This window comes from Lissotriton vulgaris, chromosome 3_2, assembly GCF_964263255.1.
Source record: "Lissotriton vulgaris chromosome 3_2, aLisVul1.2, whole genome shotgun sequence".
NCBI classification, from domain to species: Eukaryota; Metazoa; Chordata; class Amphibia; order Caudata; family Salamandridae; genus Lissotriton; species Lissotriton vulgaris.
In genome coordinates this window covers 198,555,746-198,572,506 of record NC_141690.1, presented here as the reverse complement: position 1 = coordinate 198,572,506, position 16,761 = coordinate 198,555,746, and the positions used below count along the sequence as shown (strand labels likewise).

General features: G+C 50.0%; 1 protein-coding gene across 11 annotated transcripts in view; it reads left to right on the top strand.

Moving 5' to 3' along the window:
- Window positions 1–755: 755 nt before the first annotated feature.
- Window positions 756–16,761, top strand: part of FGFR3 (fibroblast growth factor receptor 3) — a 129,348-nt gene continuing 113,342 nt past the window's right edge. For 5 of the 11 annotated variants that reach the window (XM_086964214.1, XM_086964218.1, XM_086964215.1 and 2 more), the window contains exons 1-2: window positions 758–892; window positions 4,592–4,790. In XM_086964214.1, coding sequence (XP_086820340.1) covers window positions 845–892; window positions 4,592–4,790 — 247 coding nt within the window. In that variant the 5' untranslated portion in view covers window positions 758–844. Of the gene's footprint in view, window positions 1,001–4,591; window positions 4,791–16,761 lie in introns of all 11 variants that reach the window. The other 6 variants (XM_086964221.1, XM_086964217.1, XM_086964220.1 and 3 more) reach the window with 3 other exon arrangements.

The window sequence follows — 16,761 nt, the reverse complement described above, 5'->3', positions numbered from 1 at the left end:
TAACATTTTAAAAAATCGGAAGAATGTACTTTCCCCAGTGACTTCTGTTGAGGGAGAGATCATTTCAGGTGGAAAGCAGCCAACATAAAGACATTTTGTATGCTAAAATTGGGAGATTCCTGCCTGAATCGGGTCTAGCATATATAGACCGTTCCGTGGGGGTCGCTGTCCAGAGGTTCAGTAAACCTATAGTGTTTATTGACTAGCTCCGTAGGTGTGAAAGTAGGGACTGGAACAGGGTAGTCTGTGGCCGTGAAGCGGACCAGTGTTTACCAGGCGTGAATACTTCGTCGTCTCCTCAGAGGTAATAAGCGCTATATAAACGCAATTACAATACACTGAAGGGGGCGTGTCTTGGCTAGCGGTTATGAGAGTGGGCGGGGAGAAGGCGTGTTGGTGTCTGGTAGATGATGAAGAAACAGTAGGTGGGAACCTGTGTGATTTGGAACTACGTTCCTGTCAGTTGATTCATCTTTCTAGGGCGGGGCCTGGTCCGTTTTCCTAATCTCGGGGTGGGACCCTTTCTTTAGGGAGGAGCTTCCTCGCGGATGGATGCCCGCGACGTGCTCTGAGAGGGGCGTGTTAGAAGGCGGAGCTTGCGCACCGCAAGCTCCGCCTTCTAATACGCCCCTCTCAGACGTTCCTGGTAATGATTCGCTGAGCTCCGGAAACTTTGCGCAGGTGGGCGGCGCTTGTGTGCCCAGGGTAGGTGGGCGGAGTTTGCGGGTAGTGGGCGGAGTCCTCCTTGCCTTTCTGAGTCACGGGCCAGATTCGGAGCTCAACACACTCGTAAGGGACGTGAGGAGCGAGGCGGCGAGCGGAGGTCGGGCAGAGAGCGCCTTCCATGAGCCGCTTGCAGCGGGAGCAGCAGCAGGATGCGCAGCACGCCCAGGTACCTACCTAGCTGGACCTTGCACGCGCAATAACCGGGATTGTTCACGTGCACCTCTTGGACTGTGGGATCCTTCCTCCGTGCTCTGCTGGGACCCTTGCAGATCTGGTGAGGGCAGTCGTCTGCGTGCAGGAGCACCCCTGGCTGCAAGCTCGCGCCTTGGAATGGATTGTTGATGCGTGCACCTCTTCGGATGTGGCACAATTTGGAAGAGCTGGAGGTGCACGTGCACTGCAGTTACTCCGGTGTGATGTGATGGTCTATGCGGTGGGACCGGTGCGAGCTGCCCCTACTGTCTCTGGAGCGGGACACGAGTTTCGTGCAGCCCCCCACCACCTGCGGGGCTCGTGCACACGGCGCCTGCTGTGCACCGGGCGACAGGCCGGGTTCAGTGCGCACACACAGGGTGTTACCTGGGTGCATGGCTTCGCACCCGGCCATTCCTCCGCACCGAGAACAACCCATGAGTGCAGACCGTGACGCACTTGCGGCACTCTCCCGTAAAGTTTGCATTGTCAGTTGGCAAAGCATTAGGTTCCCACTGGATGAAAGATCTTAGGAAGGTAGCGCAGTGCTGTGGGAAAGTCTGATCTTGCCTGGCCCGTGGTATGCATATATTCTGTGTAGCTCGATGGTCTGCAGCTGCAGGTGCTGTGTTCATGCGTTTCACTGGGTGCAACGATGCCGGTGCGGTGCTGTGGGTGAGATGTGGAATGTGACGGTGGACGCCTCCAGCCAGTGAAATGTGTGGATCGGTGTATGTGGGGGGCAAGCTCGATACATGGCATATAATGGGTGAAATCCGAGTTGCCGGTGGTTTGCATGGGCTGTGTGCGGTACGGTGCGTGACACGTTTAGTGTAGTGGGCGCAGCGATGTGTGGATTTCAAGTTACCAGTGGTCCCCACGGGCCGTACGTATTCGGTACGGTTCGTGAAAGGGTTCAAGTGTCGCTCATGCAGTGTAGTGGACTTAGTTTTGGTGTGAAATCCAAGCTGCCAGCGGTCTGTAGGTACGGTTCGTGAAAGGATTCTAGTGTCGCTCATGCAGTGTAGTGGGCGAAGTTCAATGTTCTGTGCGTATACCGTGTGCGTGCACGTGGAGTATCTGCCAGCGTAATATGTTGAGGGCGTCAGCCAGTGCTCCGTGCGTGTGAAGTCGCGTGCCTCGGTGAGTGTGGTTACAGCATATTGAGTTACAGGCAAGGTAAAACTGCCGGGGTGTTGCATATGTAAGAATGTGGGTAAAAGGCGAAAGCTGGTATTTAAGGTAGCATATTAGATGAAAATGTATGTAACTGCCAGAGTAAGTAACGTCGGGAGCTTAAGGGAAGATACATGGTGGGGGGGCAAGTACGCAATGAATGGCTCATGGTGGCAATTCGTGCAACATGGAGTGTGAAAACCCTGGTAAAAGCAGGCAGTGTATGCAGCATTGGATAAAGGGCACGACAAAAGCTGGCAGTCCATGGCAACCAGGCTAGTGACATGCATGGTAAAAGCTGGCAGTTCATGCACCGTAGCTGGTGACATGTTAAAAGCTGGCAGTTCATGCACCGTAGCTGGTGACATGGTAAAAGCTGGTAGTTCATGCACCGTAGCTGGTGACATGTTAAAAGCTGGCAGTTCATTCGCCGTAGCTAGTGACATGGTAAAAGCTGGTAGTTCATGCACCGTAGCTGGTGACATGTTAAAAGCTGGCAGTTCATTCGCCTTAGCTGGTGACATGGTAAAAGCTGGTAGTTCATGCACCGTAGCTGGTGACATGTTAAGAGCTGGCAGTTCATTCGCCGTAGCTGGTGACATGGTAAAAGCTGGTAGTTCATGCACCGTAGCTGGTGACATTAATGGCAAAAGCTGGCAGTCCATGCAACCAAGCTAGTGACATGCATGGTAAAAGCTGGCAGTTCATGCACCGTAGCTGGTGACATGTTAAAAGCTGGCAGTTCATTCGCCGTAGCTGGTGACATGTTAAAAGCTGGCAGTTCATTCGCCGTAGCTAGTGACATGGTAAAAGCTGGTAGTTCATGCACCGTAGCTGTGACATGTTAAAAGCTGGCAGTTCATTTGCCGTAGCTAGTGACATGGTAAAAGATGGTAGTTCATGCACCGTAGCTGGTGACATGTTAAAAGCTGGCAGTTCATTCGCCGTAGCTGGTGACATGGTAAAAGCTGGCAGTTCATTCGCCGTAGCTAGTGACATGGTAAAAGCTGGTAGTTCATGCACCGTAGCTGGTGACATGTTAAAAGCTGGCAGTTCATTCGCCGTAGCTAGTGACATGGTAAAAGCTGGTAGTTCATGCACCGTAGCTGTGACATGTTAAAAGCTGGCAATTCATTTGCCGTAGCTAGTGACATGGCAAAAGCTGGCAGTTCATGCACCGTAGCTGGTGACATGGTAAAAGCTAGCAGTTCATTCGCCGTAGCTAGTGACATGGTAAAAGCTGGTAGTTCATGCACCGTAGCTGGTGACATGTTAAAAGCTGGCAGTTCATTCGCCGTAGCTAGTGACATGGTAAAAGCTGGTAGTTCATGCACGTAGCTGTGACATGTTAAAAGCTGGCAGTTCATTCGCCGTAGCTAGTGACATGGCAAAAGCTGGCAGTTCATGCACCGTAGCTGTGACATGTTAGAAGCTGGCAGTTCATTCGCCGTAGCTGGTGACATGTTAAAAGCTGGCAGTTCATTCGCCTTAGCTGGTGACATGGTAAAAGCTGGTAGTTCATGCACCGTAGCTGGTGACATGTTAAGAGCTGGCAGTTTATTCGCCTTAGCTAGTGACATGGTAAAAGCTGGCAGTTCATGCACCGTAGCTGGTGACATGTTAAAAGCTGGCAGTTCATGCACCGTAGCTGGTGACATGTTAAAAGCTGGCAGTTCATGCACCGTAGCTGGTGACATGTTAAAAGCTGGCAGTTCATTCGCCGTAGCTGGTGACATGTTAAAAGCTGGCAGTTCATGAACCGTAGCTGGTGACATGCATGGTAAAAGCTGGCAGTCCATGCCACCAGGCGAGTGACAGGCATGGTAATAGCTGGCAGTTCATGTAACGTGATGGGTGACATGCCTGTTTAAAGCAGGCAGTTTATGCACCGTAGTGGGTGACGTGCCTGTTTAAAGCAATCAGTTCACGCACCGTGGTGGGTGACATGCCAGTTCATGCTACGCGATGGTGCTCCGGGCTTGTAATGGATTCTCTTGTCTTCTTTGTAATTGGGTGCATGTGGATTTGGCGGGGAAAGAATGATTAAAGTTGCCGGTGTGTTAACAAGTTGACCAGTAGAAGCGCTGAGATGTTCTGCAAATGTAGTACAGTAGTTTAAAGACATGAGGATAACTGTCTGTGGTCAGCGCGGGTATGACATAGTGAGTGAAGGACGTGGCCTGTGTGAAGCGTGAGTATTCTGTGTAGCGTTCACTGCTCTGTGTAACCTGGTGAAAGTCGTGAACAGTGCACTAGCGATACTAAACGGTGGCCTTGTGCTTGGCTAGCGTTTGCGTCCTCGGGCTTGGCTTGCCCGTGTGGATTGAGGTGTCGCCCTGACGTGGGTACTGTAAGTCGCTGTTCACTCTACTTGTGCGGGGACCCGAGAGGAGCGGCCTGTCCCAGTGTCGCATCCATCGGCGTGCAGCTCGGGCGGGCCGCGGGGGCTTCGATGCGCAGCCCCGCAGTGTCTGACTCTCCCCTCTTTCCCTTGCAGTGGCTGAGCAGCAGTGCCCGGGGATCGGAGCTGGCAGCGGGAGCAGCATGCGGGGGGCACAGCATGCCTGAGGACGGTGCCCGACCTCACAGGCTCGGCGCGGGGATGCTCGCCTGGCTCTGCGGCTTGTGTCTGGTGACTCTGGCGGGCGGAGCTCCGGCGGCCAGGCTGCCCCTCACCGACGGCCGGACCTCAGCAGGTAAGAAGGGGCCCCGACTCCATTGTAGCAATGCATCGTGACGTCCGTACGTACTGTTCAGTTCATATAGCGCATTATGTGAATATGTGTGCATGAGTTGATGATTATAGGATGCTACTCGGTTGCGCATTCGATGAATAAGTTAATACGCACTCTAAAAATGCTACAATACAATCGCCAGGTGCCTGTGTTTATGAATTGGCAGCACGTAAATGGTCACTTTTTGGTATATTTGTTACTCTACTGTGCATGGGACTGCAGAATTCTATACTACATGTACAGGGCCAGCCCTGGTGCAAAGGGGCTTCAGGCACAGTGCTGCTGCGTGATGCATGCACAGGGCCAGCCCAGGTGCATAGGGGCTTCAGGCACAGTGCTGCTGTGTGATGCATGCACAGGGCCAGCCCTGGTGCAAAGGGGCTTCAGGCACAGTGCTGCTGCGTGATGCATGCACAGGGCCAGCCCAGGTGCATAGGGGCTTCAGGCACAGTGCTGCTGTGTGATGCATGCACAGGGCCAGCCCTGGTGCAAAGGGGCTTCAGGCACAGTGCTGCTGTGTGATGCATGCACAGGTCCAGGCCAGGCGCAAAGGGGCTTCAGGCACAGTGCTGCTGTGTGATGCATGCACAGGTCCAGGCCAGGCGCAAGGGGGCTTCAGGCACAGTGCTGCTGTGTGATGCATGCACAGGTCCAGGTCTGGTGCAAAGGGGCTTCAGGCACAGTGCTGCTGTGTGATGCATGCACAGGTCCAGGTCTGGTGCAAAGGGGCTTCAGGCACAGTTCTGCTGTGTGTTTCATGCACAGGTCCAGGTCTGGTGCAAAGGGGCTTCACGCACAGTGCTGCTGTGTGATGCATGCACAGGTCCAGGTCCGGTGCAAAGGGGCTTCAGGCACAGTGCTGCTGTGTGATGCATGCACAGGTCCAGGTCTGGTGCAAGGGGGCTTCAGGCACAGTGCTGCTGTGTGATGCATGCACAGGTCCAGGCCTGGTGCAAAGGGGCTTCAGGCACAGTTCTGCTGTGTGTTTCATGCACAGGTCCAGGTCTGGTGCAAAGGGGCTTCAGGCACAGTGCTGCTGTGTGATGCATGCACAGGTCCAGGTCTGGTGCAAAGGGGCTTCAGGCACAGTGCTGCTGTGTGATGCATGCACAGGTCCAGGCCAGGCGCAAAGGGGCTTCAGGCACAGTGCTGCTGTGTGATGCATGCACAGATCCAGGCCAGGTGCAAAGGGGCTTCAGGCACAGTGCTGCTGTGTGATGCATGCACAGGTCCAGGCCAGGTGCAAAGGGGCTTCAGGCACAGTGCTGCTGTGTGATGCATGCACAGGTCCAGGCCAGGTGCAAAGGGGCTTCAGGCACAGTGCTGCTGTGTGATGCATGCACAGGTCCAGGTCTGGTGCAAATTGGGCTTCAGGCACAGTGCTGCTGTGTGATGCATGCACAGGTCCAGGCCAGGCGCAAAGGGGCTTCAGGCACAGTGCTGATGTGTGATGCATGCACAGGTCCAGGCCTGGTGCCACAAAGGGGCTTCAGGCACAGTGCTGCTGTGTGATGCATGCACAGGTCCAGGTCTGGCGCAAAGGGGCTTCAGGCACAGTGCTGCTGTGTGATGCATGCACAGGTCCAGGCCAGGCGCAAGGGGGCTTCAGGCACAGTGCTGCTGTGTGATGCATGCACAGGTCCAGGTCTGGTGCAAAGGGGCTTCAGGCACAGTGCTGCTGTGTGATGCATGCACAGGTCCAGGTCTGGTGCAAAGGGGCTTCAGGCACAGTTCTGCTGTGTGTTTCATGCACAGGTCCAGGTCTGGTGCAAAGGGGCTTTAGGCACAGTGCTGCTGTGTGATGCATGCACAGGTCCAGGTCTGGTACAAAGGGGCTTCAGGCACAGTGCTGCTGTGTGATGCATGCACAGGTCCAGGCCAGGCGCAAGGGGGCTTCAGGCACAGTGCTGCTGTGTGATGCATGCACAGGTCCAGGTCTGGTGCAAAGGGGCTTCAGGCACAGTGCTGCTGTGTGATGCATGCACAGGTCCAGGTCTGGTGCAAAGGGGCTTCAGGCACAGTTCTGCTGTGTGTTTCATGCACAGGTCCAGGTCTGGTGCAAAGGGGCTTTAGGCACAGTGCTGCTGTGTGATGCATGCACAGGTCCAGGTCTGGTACAAAGGGGCTTCAGGCACAGTGCTGCTGTGTGATGCATGCACAGGTCCAGGTCTGGTGCAAAGGGGCTTCAGGCACAGTGCTGCTGTGTGATGCATGCACAGGTCCAGGTCTGGTGCAAAGGGGCTTCAGGCACAGTGCTGCTGTGTGATGCATGCACAGGTCCAGGCCAGGCGCAAAGGGGCTTCAGGCACAGTGCTGATGTGTGATGCATGCACAGGTCCAGGCCTGGTGCCACAAAGGGGCTTCAGGCACAGTGCTGCTGTGTGATGCATGCACAGGTCCAGGTCTGGTGCAAAGGGGCTTCAGGCACAGTGCTGCTGTGTGTTTCATGCACAGGTCCAGGTCTGGTGCAAAGGGGCTTCACGCACAGTGCTGCTGTGTGATGCATGCACAGGTCCAGGTCTGGTGCAAAGGGGCTTCAGGCACAGTGCTGCTGTGTGATGCATGCACAGGTCCAGGTCTGGTGCAAAGGGGCTTCAGGCACAGTGCTGCTGTGTGATGCATGCACAGGTCCAGGCCAGGCGCAAAGGGGCTTCAGGCACAGTGCTGATGTGTGATGCATGCACAGGTCCAGGCCTGGTGCCACAAAGGGGCTTCAGGCTAAGTGCTGATGTGTGTTGCAGACTGGTGCAAAAAGTGTTGCGCATGGCTTGTGTACATCCTGGTTCATGTTCTCTTGTCTTTCACCAGAAGCTGAAGTCCTGGCTTTGCAAGTTAACCAAGCTACCATAGGCAGTGCTAGACGCGCACACATGCGCTGGACCTGGATGCCAGCGCTTGTGATTGTGCACTTTACAAATGCACATAACATGGTGTACCTTTTGTCCTTGATTGTGTGCTGTCGTACAGCACCAAAGGTAGGAGTGGTATTGCGATGTCACAGTTCATTAGTAGCACTGCTGGCCATGATTGTGTGACGGCATCCGGCATTAGAGGTTCCTTTGGTAGCACTGCTGGCGGCATCGTGATTTACAGGTTCATTTGGTACAGAAGTTGCTCATGGTTGTAGGATGTCACAGTGCATTAAATGTTCCTGTGGTACGCAGCTGCCCATAATGCAGTAGAGGTTCCTTTGGTGCGCACCCGTCCTTGATTGTGCGCGGTCACAGTGCGTCCATGTTTTTTTAGTAGAGCGACTTCTTTTGGCTTTGTGATGTCAGAATGCATGAATAGTGTCTGTCGGCTCAGCAGCTATGTTTGTGTTTGTTACAGTGAACTAGAGGCCTCTGTGATTCGTTTTTTTTGGCACGGCCACTGTCCTTGGTTGTGAGATGCCTCAACCACATTGAAAGTGCCTTTATGTGGCCTAAAATATCACCAGGGTTAGTTACACCTTCGCAATACATGAAGGGCCTATCTACTACACCTGCCTCGGTCACGTTATTTGTCACTTCGTATTCGTCTTGTGGATTGATAGTGCTTCATTGCTTGCAGTTTATAGGTGCCGTTGTGTTCAGTGTGTTTCAGTGACATTGCACTGAGTGTGCCAGTAGTGACTGGTAGCAGTGCCAGCCATGACAACGAGGGCGGAGACTTCATTGACCACTACTCTCACAAATGGAGCCAATGCTGTACTGCGGCCGAGGAGCGAGCAGACATCAAACTGCTCGAAATGAGTCCTGGGATGTTATTGATCACAGTCCTCGATCATGTTTGTTAGCTATCAGTTTTGCTAACACGTGTCATTACTTGATTTTGTGCTGTAAGGTGTCAGTGCCGTAGCTGTCTTACAGAGGCAGAAGGGCTGCCCTTTGGTTTGTTCTTGGCTGGGTTTGTTATTATTTCTAATTAGTGACTCCCCTCACACCAGAGCCCATTTAATACAGTGCTAATGCTTTAGGCAGAATCAGATGGTGATCGATAAGCTATTCTTCTTCATGCAGATTTAAATGCAAGCTGGGTTCAGTGTCTAAGAAATGAGTTGGAGGTATCTTCAGCACAACCACTTAACTTTTGGAATACTTCCTTGTTTATTCTGGGGCTCGAACCTTAGGCCTCATCTGCTGCTCGGCCTATTTAATTTTCGATTCCCTGTAATGGAAGGTTTTGTATTTTTAAGGCTAATAGAACCAGTCAAAACTTTCTAATGTCCAAGAGACTTGTCAAGGGGTCACAAAATTAGTTCTTTGTGACAATGGGGGTGGGCCGGTGGGCCTGTGCACGAACCCAATGTATTATCTTTTGCCATGCATCAGACTCTTCATCTGACATCAGGCCAAATCCTTACTGGAAGGTCGCCTGGCCTCGATGATGCTGAAGCTCGAGAATAAAATGCACGATTAGGCCTCTGTTCTCACTGTTCATTGACAGATCTATACTAGTTCGTATATCTAATACTATAATAGCTAACTTTACAGGTCCATAGATGAATGAAAACTCCCAAAATAATAGGTGGAGCTGTTAGTGAACTTAGCGATAATTTTGCATTGACTTTTAAAGGATGAAATGTCAAATCTGTGTTGTGGGAATTCAACCCTGAAGCCTCGAGTTTGAAATTAGACCGCTGCAGCTGGCATATTAACCGGCTCAGCTTTATTGCTCGTGACATGACACATTCTCTGCTCATGAAGGGAGTTTGTGCTGAGGTTTCTTGCCCTGTTCCATCCATGCTCTACAGATTATGTATTCTCTGCGCGTCATGGGGGTATACGGTGGGTTTGTGCTGAGGTTTCTTGCCTTGATCCTGCCATGGTCTGTAGCTCATGCCTTCTCTGTACATGATGCTACTTGGCACAGTGCTAAATTGAAGGAAGTACTGTCTTGCATTTACAATTGTCATGTTTGCAGACACAATGTTCTGCTAAATGCAGTGTACACACTCCACACTTCCGTGCTGTTCTGGGAGCGCGTCCATCCTTTGATTGTTTTTGTGAGGCTGAGACATAAGTATAGCAGCGTGTGCCTCGTTGTGCCTAAAAGCCCAAGACAGGGACAGAGCAAATGTAAAGGTGGTTGTTCTCTTTCTTTGACAGCTGTTATTGATTGTTGTGTGCTTTACAAACATTCGCATGATTATAGTTTGCATTTCCATGGCCTGTATTTTTAAAAGAAATATTCGTGCTTCACAAAAATAAGAGGTTGGGTTGAATGGGCGTGGTGCTGTTGGCACTAAATATATGCCAGGAAATTGAGTTTTAAAGGCTTGCAGGTCAGGTTGGTCAAGTTAATTACAGGTCTAGACACTATCTTTGTAAGTCTTTCAACATAAGTTTGTTGGTACAGCAGAACTAGGGAAGTCATATTTTAAAAGAAGACCCGGGGAGAAACCTTAACTGCAGTACGATGGTGAAATGTTGGTGACATCAACTTCATAGCCCCTCACTCATGGCGTGGTACTTGTAAGGTGTAACATGGCATAGGAGAAGGTAGCGCATGCTATGCCACCCTCGCTCACATCCCACCAGCCCTCACGAGACCTACCTGCTCAGGACATATGTGTTACCCCATAAGTCCGCCACCCAGATATTCCCAGCTCCAGATGGGTGCCCCAGCCTTGAGCATGTGGTTAATTGATAGATTTGTCATTATGTTAGTTGTATTCATATTGTAGGCATTGTACCTTTATGATGATAACACATCACCAGCTGCATTTGGTACTCTTGTGCCCTGCTTTTGATGATTTTATCACAGACTGAAGTCTATTAGACCTGGTTTGAAACAAATACACTGGCTACCTGTTGCGCAGCAAATTGTATTTAAAACCGGGTGTATTATTTTTAATGCAAACAAAACTCAGGCCCAAAGTTTATAAAAGATCTGGTCTCTAGATATAACCCATCTTTAAATCTCCGCTCTGCTCAAAAATCTTTACTGATTGTTCCATCTTACAAAAGGAAGCGACTTGGTGGCATCTGCTTCGACCATCTTGCAGCCACCTTTTGGAACTCGCTTCCCTTACAATTGAAATTGAGTGGAGACCTTCTTAGCTTCAGCCATTCTCTTAAAACCTGGCTGGTCTTGCAGGCCTATTGCTGAGCTGTATTTCACTTTTAACTGTTGTGTTGTGTTCCCTTCCAATAGCACCATGAAGCCCCCGGCGTACGAGCGCTTAATAAATATATATTAACATAACATAACATAGTTTGTGAGTTTTAATTGGTGGATGGTATTATAATAATTTTGTTTTTGTTAATTAGATGTAGCTTGTGGTGGTTTGTGGCAGCCGGGTTAATTTGGCGTGAGCATTGCCTCTATCTGTTTATCTTACCTGTATTCTGTGGCACTGCAGAGCTGAGCTTTGTTGGCAAACGTATGGCAGTGCCTCCCTGTCGTTGGGTAGCCACATGCAGGAGAGGATCCATAATCTGCAAAGGCCGAGGGATCCCTCTCCTGGCTCGACGTTGGCATGTACAAAGGCATCTTCTCATTACTGAGGGTGGTTGTTGGCCAGCTCGCGCGTACAGTGGAAGGCCTCATTTTCCAGAAAAGGCCTTGGAAGGCTTTCCCCCTGTGATCTAATGCTCCACACGGGGCTCGTGAAGCCTGCAACAGCTCAGCCTTTGTGCCCAGGCCAGGCTGCATAAAACACACTTTGAGGGGAGCCTTTCTGGAGGTATGTGTGTGTTTGCTAATATGAATGTGACCCATTGGAGGGGCTGCAGGTTTCCATGTCTCCGCGGGGAGCTGCGCTCCATGCTGCTGGCAGGAAGGAGGCAGATGGTGCGGCCGCTGCTTGAATGGGAGCCAAGGCTGGAGTACGCTGTAGGCCTCCTCCACGACGTGGTCCCTCCTCGGCTGTGCCTGAGGGGGGGGAACAATGTCAAGTTTTTCATGAATGGAAGTGGGAAGGCGCAGGCAGGGCCTGTGAATGTGTGTGTCATTCACAGGCGATGGCAGAGATGATTAAGGGGGTCAGCGAACACTTTTTCTGCTTCGAGCATGCGGTCACTCCATTCAGCGGCAAGAGAATAGGCCTTCCGACCAGCATTAGTATTCTGATGAAGATATCCCAGCATACAATTTGGGAATGTCACGTCCCTCGATGGCGGGGATGGGTGGAAGGCGCACCAGTGAATGTGTGCCTGTTGGGCACGTATGGTGTAATTTATTCACTCTCCTGATGGACGGCTAATCTCCAGCGGCCTTTCAATTCTCCACCAAGCTTGGCTCATGTTGTCCTCTTAGTATTCAGTGGCGTCGCTTGAATATTAAGGGAACTGTCAGAATTAGCAAATGAATGTTTATGGCGAAGGAATTCTGTTCAGAGATGGCGCTGTCTTTCACGTTCTCTTAATGTTGAACCTACATAATCTGGTAAATCTCTGCATTGGAAGTATACAAGGATGATGCCAAAACATTGGCAGACATTTGAAATGCCAAATAGGCAGTCCTCGTAGTACAATAGTTTTGCTTTTGTTTGTTGATGGCATAATTTGGGGGCTGCGAAAGTCTCTTCTTTCCTACCTTAGAGGGTTTTGCTGCAGTTGGGAGGAAAGTGAAAGTGTTCCGAAGTCTCTCCCACGTCGGAGTGGAAGCTTAAGTAAATATTGGCAAGGAAATTAAATTGTTTTGTTCACGGTAGCTCTTTTTGGAAGTTAAGGTAGCTTGCTTGAGATCTGCTGCAGATAATGTGTGCAGCTAATATGATGCGTGTTCAGTTTCTGGAGGGGCTTATTGCATCATTGAGGGGGTATGCAAAATGAGTGCCCTTCAGTCAGTTAGTATTACTTATCAAAATGGCATTTTAAATACATTTGGTTGTTTTGAATGTGCTGTATTGAGAACGACGGATCTCCATATCGCGTCAGACTGGTTTCTGCCCGAAAAGCAGGGTCGTTCCCAAATCCCCACGTCTGATGTGTGTACTCAACACCTAGTGGCTGTGGTGTTTACTGTGGGGGTATCTGTTGGTAAACCTTATTCCTATACCATAAACTCCCACCCCTCTTCTCCCTGGGCCCCACTGTGCCACAGTGCTGTGCTGTGGTGTCTCGTTCTTGTGCACAGTGGCTGCAGCAGCCAGACCTGTACGTCTATACCATAAACTTCCATACCCCTTCTCCCTGGGCCCCACTGTGTGTCAGAGTGCTGTTGTGGTGTATAGTGCTGATGATGCACAGTGTCAGCTGCTGTCAGACCTTCACCCTATGCCATAAACATCCATGCCTCTCCTCCCTGGTCTATCCCATAAACGTCCATACACCGCTCTTGGCGGCTTGCTTTGCACCCGATGTGTGTGTCCACACATGGACGTGTTGCACACCCTGCAGTGGCAGCGCCGAGTGCAGTGTGCAGGTCGGGGCCCGCTCGTTCCTCTGAATCACGAAGCGGCAGGGCGTGGGTAGCAGCAGCCTCTCGTCTGTTGCTGGGAGCTGCTGAGACTCGAAGTAACGCGGACCTCGGGGGTCTCGGCGACAGCACGCGCGTGTGTGTGCATGCAGACGTGTACACCCGCCCGGGAGAGCAGAAACGAGAGTCGTGCTCCAATTGAGTTAAACTTGCGGGTTCTTGAAGTATGGCGTATTGAAAACAGCCCATTCCTGTTTGTCAAACACACGCATGTCTTCTCTGGGACTATAGGACCGGCCTGTGTAACTCTGTCAAGCTTGGCTGCCGCGTAGTATGCTGTCCTCTGCGCCTCCAGTGTTTGCATCAAGCCTCTATCAGCCTGCTCTCCGCCTCCACCTTGTGGCGCTGTCAGTGAAGTGCACTCTGCTGTAAAACAAAACAAAGCATGAAGTATATGTGAACTCTGCTCTGTCGGTCCTAAAAATAGAGCTCGCGGTTGTGAGACGTTTCAGTTGAGACCCTCTGCAGAAGGAGGTGGGTGTCATTCTAAAAAAGCCCACAGTAAACCAAAAATAGCAGCTTTAAAACAGAGGTGGCAGTCAGAAATATTCTCAAGTATGCATCGAAGCAACTGCGCGCCAGCCCTTTGACACCATGTGCTAGCCCAGTTCAAGCACTGCGCGCAAAGATGTTCAAGCGTGGAACTTGAGAGCTGCTATCTCTGCTACAATATCAGTTCACGGCGCACGCCCAGCTCGAAGGTCCAGTCTTCAGGGCGCCTTTCATATTGTTGCAGAACTGCACAGCCATAGTCTGTAGACATACAATGGAGGAACCCTTTACACTTAGTACACGGTTTTTCTTCAGACACAGATACACCCTGCCTGAGCTTTGAAGCTTCTTTGGTTGTAGAAGAACTTTTTAACCCACTTGATAAGGAAAACTACAGTGTGGTTCAGCATAGGAAGATGCAACATACCTCTATTTTTACAAGGAAGAAACGAAGAATGCAAATGGCATCTTGCCTTTCAAAATCTCCAGCAATGCTTGTTGCACAACTGTCCGCCACTTTTTAAAAAATGTTCTGTACTTTACGTACAACCGTACAATCTTGCAAGCGTTCAGGCAACCCTGTGTCACAAAGCCCAGCGTTTCAAGCTGGTCGAACACTGGCAAGGGTGTGTATTGCTCTCTCAGAAGTTTGTTCACTGAGAGAAAGCAGGTCTTCGGAACTGGTGCTGGAAACAGAGCCCCACACGTCAATAAGTCATAGATGCTATATGCTCTCATAACAATGGATCTGCAATTCCATGCCACATAGTCGTGCTTTACTATCTGGCATGTGAGCCATACCTGTCCCAAGAAAATTAAAGTTCTCTTCTTCATCATGTAAAACCTGGTGCCTGGGTCTATGGTGATGGTGTGCTTCTGGCTGTGAACTGGTTCGGTTGAGCAATTGTCTTTAAAAAAATGTTTACCTATCTTGGCAATAGACCCTTCATAAGCACATTTCTGCTTTTGTGGTAAGTGTGGCATTCTTGCCGTTCTGCTTATGTTTAATTAAAATTAGGATTCCCATGTGATTTCAAATGGTTAGACTTATTAAAAGCATTCCTTCCATCACCATTTGTGATTGGAGGAATGGTAAGTGTGACATTATAGCCGTTCTGCTTATGTTTAATTAGACACAGGTTGCTTGTGCATACACATATGTGATATTTAGAAAGATGACTGTTTCCATTGTTTGAAAGGCTATTAGGAGGTGCTGCAAAGGGCCACGGTCCTAAACTGACATTTTTGTTGTTAATAGCTATGTTAGCCTACATTTATTGCGTCTCGTTAACATCTTGTTGAAGGTGCCCTTTCACGAGGCTCTAACCGCACGTGAGAGAAGTTTTCAGACTTTTGTGTCAGCATTCTGTATGCCCAGTCTGTGTGGGGGGGGGGGGGGCGCATCTGAATATATGTATTCACCTACCTTCTAGAAATCTGGGTGCCACATTCCGGTCTCTGCATTGGATGTGTGAGTATTCATAAACGTCAGATTTGTATTTAGCCGTCTTCGTAACCTAGTGATGTACCACACACACTGACGCTGCAATGTAACTGTTTTCTGTCACTTTAATTTGAAAGCAGTATGAAAGAGTACCATTTGACAGCATGTTGTAGCAGAAGACCTTGTCTGTGGGTGGTCTGAGCTCATTTTCTGTGTCTCAAAAGAAAAGGTTGGCTCGACAGGGCATTGTCGGAGATTCTTTCTCCATTACGTTTTGTAAGTGCCATGTGATATATTGTGCTCATCACTGACTAGCCTTCATTCACAAGTTAAGTTGGTCAGTGGTAGCTTATCACCCCCTTTCTGTTGTCCTTTGCGAGCCAGTTAGAAGTGGCCTGCTACACTTTTCAGGTTGCTGTTTTTGGGTCCTATGTCTCTTTCTGAAAATGTACACTTGGCATGTGGTCGAAGCTGATTGAGTACCCTCAGGCGTACCCCATTTTTCTGTTGTAGACGTCATGTGGTACATGATGTCATGGGCAGTCGTACAACAAAAGGTGTGCTTTAAATGAATCTTGAGTGCCTTTGTCAGCTGGACGAAGTGCTGAACTACTTAACATAGACTCCAGAGTGGATTATAAATCTATTTGAAAGTGAGCTGCCTCCTGATTGGTCTACTACTGCTCTGCTTCGAGATTCACTGGTTGCTATTGAGAATGACATAGAAGTGATAGAAACCATACTCTTCTTAAAGCACTGAGTACCTTCTGTTCTCTTCACTCCTCCCCCCTTGAAGTGATTGAGGCCCCATTCTCCACCTTGCTGCTCTGTCCATGCACCCTAAATTGAATCCCCAGTGGGATGCACCTCCCTACTGCAGGAAGTGCAAAAAACGGGAGGCAGAAGTGAACTGCTCAATGCTGTAGGTATCTGCAAAACATGTGGGCACCACTGAGTGTTGTAGGTAGGGCACATCGCACTGTTGCAGGTGCTGTAAGGGCATGAGGGCACCGCTCACTGCTGCAGGAAGCTGCAGGCCGCTTGGGCATCTCTCAATGATGCAGGTCGTTGCAATCAGGGGGGCACAGCTGCAGAACGTGAGTGCTGCACATTCGGTGTTTCATTCATAGTATACCCAAACTGCTACTCAAGAAAAATGAATATTTTGAATTTTGGAATGGAAAATGTTGGAACTGCTATATTTACTTGCTTTGAAAAGGATCACGGGCTACAGGTGGGAGCCCTTAAGTAAGTTCTAAAACATCATAGCTCTGTTAAAGCCAGCCCACTCCTAAAAGTATAGGGATCTGTGTCTTTGCTGACGGTCATGGTTTCATGGTGCCCTCTTAGCTGGGGCTTTCTGCCTCCTGATCCTATTCTGTCACAATACATGTAGCATGAAGCCCCTGGTGGGACAGCAAGGAAGTGGATGGTGGTTTGGAGATGTGGACTAAGGTTTATAAATTTTTACATGGATGAAAACTGCCAATGTATAATGTGGTGTATAATATTGGGGGTTGGTCTGTTCATCGGCTATCCCCATATCCCATTAATTGGAGATAAAAGCATAGAGAAATAGAAGGATTTTGG